Raw genomic sequence first — 7,941 nt, 5'->3', positions numbered from 1 at the left:
CATCTGGGGGGCACAGTTTTCGGGCCCGTGACTTTCCCACGATTTGGAGCCTTCTGCAGTTTGTACGTATGCAGTCCCTCCTGGTCCTTCGCTCTCTGTACGAAAGACTTGGGCAGATTCAACTTTTTGGCCACATCCCTGACCGAAGCATTGGGATTCTCTTTAAACGCTTCCACGACACGTCTGTGATCCTGATCACTAATAGAACATCCATTCTGACCGCATTTCTCCTTCCGTTCGATGCTTAGAGTTTCGTAGTTTAACCACACGGTTTACAGATGAGTGCAGGATTCCGAGTTGTTTTCCGATGTCCCGATAACATAGTTAATGTTTTTCCAGGTGCTCGCGCAAAATCAATTTGCGTCGCTCCTTTTCGGGTGACGTCATTTTTTCCAATTTTCGAAAAATTGGCAGCGATAAAAATACAGTGTAAACAATACACTCACAACTACTTTTACCAAAATTTTCAAGAGAAAATACCCAATGGGTAATTTTCTACAGTGTTTCTTCCGTGGTGCAATTTGATGTTAGACAACCTTTACTTACTTACCAGTGTATGACCGCCGGTCCGGCAATTTTATCATTCTGAAATTAAAGATGTTTTGCGTGTCGCCTATGTTGCCAAAATCGAAACCGTGCCAAAGTCAAGACCCTTTTTCGATATGAAAAAATTTAATGTAAATGCTTTAAAAGTTGACTAAATATCATTAATCAACGATTGCAACCATTTTATGTTTAAAAAGTCCGACAAGAGCTATCCGTCCGGTGCAAATAAGTTATTGACACCCTGCGGTAAGACGTAGTCCTACGGCAATAAAAATATTATTGTTCGAAACCACATGACTTATTTTCATGAACATACTTAGGGCATCATTTTTTCGTCATTTAAAGCATGTATGTGGAAACTGATTGATAATTAAGCATCTTTTTGGAAATGAAATATCTTGTGTTGCCAAAATCGAACCATGCCAAATTCGAAATCCTCACAATTGACACGATTGATGTGATGAACTATTGGCATCATGTGCTGTTGGTTTTGCTGGTCTCATGACATTTGACACTCGCTTAAGCTGTTCTATACGGTCAGCGAGAAACATTGTCCAACAAACGGATATCCCCATCAGCGGTATCTTTTTCTCCTACGTCGGCTTGATAGTTAGTCCAGGCTCTCTTGTCCCGCCTGCAAGCTCGTTTAACAGCCCTTTCTAGTTTGGCGTATTGTTGACGCGCAGCTGTCTTAGCCACTCTGGTTCGCGCTCGCTGAATGCCGGTTTTCGCCTTACTGCGTTCGTCGATTATCCTATAAGTTTCATCCAAAATCCCCTCCCTCTTTCTTCAAAATAATCGAACAAATTAAGCTTAATATAATGGATATATGTAAATACAATCTTTATTCAAAACTAACAAAACCCGTTTGTACGCATAATGACAATAATGTCGAAGAAAAACTTTCGCAAATTTACCAGCAGTTAACCTTTAAAAATTCGCTTCATACGTTCTTCGAAAAAATTGCCATCACACTCTCAAAGCAAGCTGTCTGTTTTAATGTTCAACCGAAAGAATTGTGGGATTTGGACTCATCTTCACCGTTCGACTACCCTCAACAACGCGACCAATGGTCCACGCTTCGTGTCCAGATACCGTTCGGTATTCATTGCAAAATAAGGCCGCATTTTGTGCTGGAAGACTTACGAGCAGCCCTCCGGATGTTTCTACCGCTTTACCCGCAAGCAGTTTGGTACTCCGATTTAGAATTTCGGCAATGCTAACAACATTTCTGATTATCGGCAGAGTATCTATTTCAAAGTCCACGGCTTCTTTTTGGAACTTCACCAAATTCTCAGCATGACCATAGAGACCGAAACCGGTTACGTCAGTAGCAGCATGTGCGTCATATTTGTGCATTAGTTGAGCACCGGATCGATTCAGACGAGACATCGATTCAACAGCGATACCGTAAGTTTTCTCTATCTCCGGTCCACTTAACCCTTGGTCAACTAGTTTTGTGTAATTTTCCGAGCTCTCACACATCCATATAAATGCATTTGTAGCTAGTTGAGTACCTAAAGGTTTTGTAAGTACCAAAGCATCTCCTATTTGCGCATGGTAAGGCCTGAAATTTTATCATTATTACGCCCAATGTTCGACAAGAAATAGTACCAAGTTACTTACAAAATTAACTCCGACTTATGACAAACGGCTGTGGCAATTCCCCCAATTATGCACCACGGATTCAAAGCGATACTACCGATTTTAACCTTCGCTTTCGCTTCGGCTGCTGCATCTAGAAATCCTTTGACAATCAAAGGAACTACAATGTCTCGCTCGCTGTCGCTAAATTCCGTAGGAGCCGAACAGACCAGTCTGATTTCGTCAATGTCCATGGCCCCTACGGCATACACATCGCTAACCACATTGGCCAGGGCAATTTTACCCAATAAATATGGATCGTCGATTAATGGGTAGAAGAAATCGACGGTTTGCACAAGTTGCAAGTCATTCTTGAGCGGTATTACAGATGAATCGAGTCCAATTCCTGCAAGATAACGCACACACAAAAGTTAATATTTATTCAATTTGTAGCCAAAACTATAGTAACTTACCAACACTTTCATCGGTTTGCTTATCAGAGGTATTTTCGGTTGTTTGTTCATCGCTAGCGGTAAACTGTTCTGTGTATACTCCTCGCAGAAGCCGATCAAGGACATCTTGAGGAATCTTCGAACCTCACCCACGTAGCGTAGAAAATTTCGTAAGACGGAAGTCACGGCTAAGGCCGTGCTTCGTAGGGTCAAACATTTTAACAAGGTTTTTGCACCAAGATGTGTTTTCAAACTCAAAAAATCTTCCAATTTAAAACGAAATAAAACAGAAAACGACTAATCACCGTGACTTTCTTTCTCTGTCTGAACGTTTAGTTGCAAAGGTTGGAAATCCTCGGATGGGTGGGGTGGCTGGCCGGGATGGCAGCAGCGAAATTTAGATGACGGGAAAGGTTGCCGAATAATTTTTCTTAACATTAAAAAGACACGACACGTTTTGGTATTTTTAATTTAAGAGTTATTTTAAGCTCGACTACGACGATGTAGGCATCTATAACTTTTTTCTAAAAGAAAAAAAAAATAAAAAATACCTCGTCCTATAATTTATACTCTCCTACATTTAGATGTCGATATGTACAAAGAAGTATAGTGTTTAATTTTGAATTACAGAATTACGTAAGCTTCATATGACCCCGACACCTATTTCCTTTGCAGTGTGCGCGAAGTGATCCCTCAAAGTTCACGCTTACACGCAAAAAAAATCAGCTACAAAAGCTTTATTCGACAAGCAGCTAGCGCTGCGGTAAAAAATGATGATAATCATGTTCCAAGCCGTCAAAATCTAGGACAGGACATGACCTAGGACAGGACGTGCCAAGTGTCAACCGCGGCGTTGACCCAAAATTGACCCAATTTCTGATTGGCTGTAAACGACGATCAACCCTTGACTGAAAAATATAACGCGGTATCGCTTTCAGTGTTGCTGAAACTCATTAGAAGGAATACGACAATAAGTTATTATTTCTGAATTTTGATTTCTCTTGTATTCTGCAGTTCTATGCTTGGTTCTATATTAGTTTTGTTTGTACACGAATTTTAATTGTCAAAATGAAATGCAAAACTTGATTTTGGTCGCATAAACCGTGGCGTATTCGGGAGCTGATGTTTGGCAAACGAAATTATTCTTAAAATAATATGTGCAGCAACAGTGGTGCAGAATGTACAAAGAATATTCAATCGGGATAGCGGTCATAATGAAAAGAAGAGTAAGAAGCCTGTCCTAGGACATGACATGTGACTTCTTCTTCTTGTTTTGTTTTGGTGATTCCCTTTCAAAATTTACTACGGCAAGCGAAAAGTGTTTCCAAGAATGCAGCTGCAGTTTATGAGTGAAGTCACTTGTCCTAGTTGATCACTAATTACACAAAAATAGATCCAATCTGATGGAATAATACTTACATTTCGATTTAGTTTGTTTTATGTTAACACGCCACGAAAAAACAAACTCTTAAAAACCTAGTAACGTAAAAAACTTGATTGTTTCAGGGTTTGCTGTGGTGTCCAGCAACACTTTTGTGCTTCCCTTGTGAATTTTTGTTTCTACAGTTGCATGCATGCATAACTAATGGAAAATTTCCATATGAAAATCCTTATGATTATTATGTGCCACATATAACGATAATCCGCCCAGAAGTACACATGAAAATTATATGCATATGAATAGTATGTGCAAATTTTAAAGGTAAATTTTAAAAACACATGAATGGCAACTGTTTGGCATATAAAGTTCATTTACTGGGTACATGGAAATCTATGTGTGAAACACATAGAAACTATACGAAAAGTTTTCTTAGTGTATAGTTCAAAATGTAAAAGAGCTTTCTGACAACTCAAGCACCCACACTAGCAAACACGAAAATTATTAAGTAATTTGCGATTTCGTCACTAACGAGAATGACATTAGCTGAGGCTCGATTATGTAGGAGTGAGAGGGGAGCAAAGAGTGGAGGAGAGGATCCGGGAGTTTGGAATTTAATGTTGTTAATATTATTCCTACTGCCAACAGCCTCAGCAAGGGCCCCTAGCGAGCTAATGTCAAAAAATCTTTATTAATGTGTGCGTGGTGGAATACAAGGGAAACCCCTTCGTGGAATTGGTGGAATAGGTGCACTTTTAAATTATTCTACCTGTAAATACCCAACAAACATTTTTGTTGAATAACAACTTATCAAACGCTTGTTTCCCGATAATTAGCTGTACAATGGTTGAACAAGCTTCTATTTAATAAAAATGTTTGTAGGGTAGGTCGGATTTAGTTAAAGCTAGGTTGAACCCACTCAAATGCCCTGAAAGTGTACAAACTCAGGGGTGACATTGCGATTCTCGTTTCGAGTGATTGTGGTTCGTTTCGCCCATTCGTTTAACGTGGTCGAAACGAACCAAAATCATTCGAAACGAGAATCGTAATGTCACCCCAGATTTTGAGCAGTTTTGACGTAGGACTACGTCTTACGGCAAGTTTTGAGATAGGGTGTCATTCCAAAAAATCGAAAAATGCGAGCGTCACGAAAAATGAAAGGTATTGAGCGCTAATAGCTCAGCGGTTTTCGATTTTAAATATTCTTATACCAATCGATCGGAAAATCTTCTAAGAATTGACCCAAAAGAAGAAAAGTATATCCGACCTATTTACAGGTAGAATCAGTTAAGAGTGTGGAATACTATATATGCAGGTTTGTTACTTTCACAGCCAGGTGGCAGTGATTCTGTGCGTGTGTGCGCGAAGGTAGCCCTTTCGATTTTTTTGTGCAATGTGACATTGACAGCTAAATGACAGCGTTGCAATCATTTTTAATGGAGGTTTTGAGTTGGTGTGCCTGTACAGAAGTGAAAAGTTTTACGAAATTGACGATGGAAGCTTAGTTTTGGTGCATTTATTATTCTATATTTTAATGTTACACGTGCCTGTGACATTGTAATCGTTTGCTTTATTTTTCAAACACTACAGTGAAGGTAGCTGGATAACATTTTTATATTAACTTCCAATATTTACAATCCCCTTGATCCTACGCCCTGATGGAGTATAACAAAATTTTGTCAAATTTGCGTGTATAAATTAACAATAAACGAGTGGTTACTTTTTCGGTGCTGTAGTTTCTAAACAAAAATTGTAAACAAGTTATCGAAAAGCAAAAAAGTGATTTTTCTTTCATACATTTTAATCTTTTATGTTTCCCTAATACTGAGGACTCAGTGATGACGTAAATTTTCACTTATGTCATGTTTTGCTGCTACATAAAGTGACAGATACCGGGAACGTATACGTTTCCGACGTTTCACAATCAAAAATGTAAATAAATCACTTTTGTGCTCATCTATGGGTTTTCTCTGTTTCAGATAAAATAATCGCCGGTAGGATCTTTGCAACCTGTAAACAGCAATCATGTCTTCGTCGGCAATTTTTATACTGGACGCCAAAGGCAAAGTGCTCATTTCACGCAACTATCGCGGCCATATCGACATGGGTGTCATCGATAAGTTTATGCCGCTTTTGATGGAAAAGGAAGAGGAAGGTTTGATAACGCCGATCCTGCAGACACCGGAATGTACATTTGCGTATGTGAAGACCAACAATCTGTACTTGGTGTCAGTGACTCGAAGCAACGCAAATATTGCGCTGGTATTTGTTTTCCTCCACAAGGTGGTGCAGGTATTCACCGAGTATTTCAAAGAACTAGAAGAGGAGAGCATTCGGGACAACTTTGTCGTCATTTACGAACTATTGGATGAGCTGATCGATTTCGGTTACCCACAAACCACAGATAGTAAGATTCTGCAGGAATACATTACACAGGAGGGTCACAAGTTGGAAATTCAACCCAGAATTCCGATGGCTGTAACGAATGCCGTATCATGGCGTTCGGAGGGAATTAAGTATCGAAAAAACGAAGTATTTCTTGATGTGATCGAAAGCGTCAATCTGCTGGCCAATGCAAACGGAAATGTTCTCCGAAGTGAGATCGTTGGGGCCATCAAGATGCGCGTTTATTTGTCCGGAATGCCCGAACTGCGGCTCGGTTTGAATGACAAAGTTCTTTTTGAAAGTACAGGTCGTGGTAAGTCCAAATCGGTCGAGCTGGAGGACGTCAAGTTCCACCAGTGTGTACGGTTGTCTCGTTTCGAAAACGATCGGACAATTTCGTTTATCCCTCCGGACGGTGAATTCGAATTGATGTCCTATCGGCTGAATACGCATGTAAAGCCGCTGATTTGGATCGAATCGGTCATCGAGCGGCACGCTCACAGCCGGGTGGAATACATGATAAAGGCGAAGTCGCAGTTTAAGCGGCGGTCAACGGCAAACAATGTTGAAATTGTCATTCCGGTTCCAGCGGATGCTGATTCCCCCAAGTTTAAGACAACAATCGGAAGCGTTAAGTATGCACCGGAACAGAATGCCATTACCTGGACCATTAAGTCTTTTCCGGTAGGCACTTGTTTTGTGGTGATGTAAATAGACAGTTTCGATATATTTTACATGATTGCAGGGTGGCAAAGAGTATCTGATGCGAGCACACTTTGGACTACCGAGCGTCGAGTGTGAGGACACAGAAGGCAAGCCACCGATTCAAGTGAAATTTGAAATCCCGTACTTCACCACTTCCGGTATTCAGGTAGATAAACAGAGCTGTTATGGTAAGATATTTGATTCATACCTCCCTGCTTTCAGGTCCGTTATTTGAAAATCATTGAGAAGAGCGGTTATCAAGCGCTACCGTGGGTTCGCTATATCACCCAGAACGGCGACTATCAACTGAGGACAAATTAGGAAAGCCTCTCCGTGGTATCCAGAAATGCATGTTACTTTTTGAAAGACAACAAGGAATGTAAATTTTATATTGCGTCGAACGGATGGAAAATTTGGTTTGACTAGTACTAATCGCAACTGTATCAGCACAGCTCCCATTCAATCATATAGTCTACTGTTTGTCCTGTTTAGGCTCTGAAGTCAGTGCATCGGCAATAATGGCCTTCGAAATGTTAGTTAAAATTATCGAAACAAGTATTAGGAATCAAAAGAAAGTTTACTTATTTTATTTGTAATTAACAGACATTCGGTTTATTTTTCACATCGCATCGAGCTGTGCTCTTCCAATTGAATAGAACATAAAACAAAGCCGTCTTCGGTTAGTTCTTGCCGATACGATGACTAGAAGTGGGTCAGTGCAAATACACATCGCCCACAGTTTTCGCCGACTAGAATGTGTGAAATCAAAAGTAGGGCGAAGTATCAGTAGAAAAACTTTCCACTTTGAATAACTGGTAGCTAACGACCTCCAAGGAGGAACGATAATATACCACATTACCTGGTACGCTGGCAGAGTTACCTTTGGCATTT

The 7,941-nt window shown here is 40.2% G+C and overlaps 2 protein-coding genes across 2 annotated transcripts; one reads left to right on the top strand and one right to left on the bottom strand.

The window, feature by feature from the left end:
* Positions 1-1,371: 1,371 nt before the first annotated feature.
* On the bottom strand, positions 1,372-2,936 carry LOC128736971 (selenide, water dikinase 2). The gene is made up of 3 exons (XM_053831494.1): positions 2,604-2,936; positions 2,173-2,536; positions 1,372-2,113 (listed from the first exon to the last, which is right to left on the bottom strand). The coding sequence occupies exons 1-3, from the start codon at positions 2,797-2,799 to the stop codon at positions 1,543-1,545; spliced, it is 1,131 nt and encodes a 376-aa protein (XP_053687469.1). The 5' UTR covers positions 2,800-2,936; the 3' UTR covers positions 1,372-1,542.
* A 2,473-nt stretch (positions 2,937-5,409) lies between these two features.
* LOC128734628 (AP-1 complex subunit mu-1) lies at positions 5,410-7,700 on the top strand. The gene is made up of 4 exons (XM_053828913.1): positions 5,410-5,555; positions 5,940-7,029; positions 7,091-7,216; positions 7,273-7,700. The coding sequence occupies exons 2-4, from the start codon at positions 5,986-5,988 to the stop codon at positions 7,369-7,371; spliced, it is 1,269 nt and encodes a 422-aa protein (XP_053684888.1). The 5' UTR covers positions 5,410-5,555; positions 5,940-5,985; the 3' UTR covers positions 7,372-7,700.
* Positions 7,701-7,941: the final 241 nt, after the last annotated feature.

This window comes from Sabethes cyaneus, chromosome 2 (genome assembly GCF_943734655.1).
Source record: "Sabethes cyaneus chromosome 2, idSabCyanKW18_F2, whole genome shotgun sequence".
Lineage (NCBI taxonomy): Eukaryota > Metazoa > Arthropoda > Insecta > Diptera > Culicidae > Sabethes > Sabethes cyaneus.
The sequence above is the reverse complement of the archived record's forward strand: the minus strand, read 5'-3'. Positions and strand labels throughout refer to the sequence as shown.

Bases quoted from the DNA above. Each gene is read 5' to 3' on its own strand.
- LOC128734628 (XM_053828913.1), top strand. From the start codon at position 5,986: ATGTCTTCGTCGGCAATTTTTATACTGGACGCCAAAGGCAAAGTGCTC. The intron at 7,030-7,090 runs GTAGGCACTTGT...ACATGATTGCAG, and splicing joins GGACCATTAAGTCTTTTCCG to GGTGGCAAAGAGTATCTGAT. The intron at 7,217-7,272 runs GTAGATAAACAG...CCCTGCTTTCAG, and splicing joins TCACCACTTCCGGTATTCAG to GTCCGTTATTTGAAAATCAT.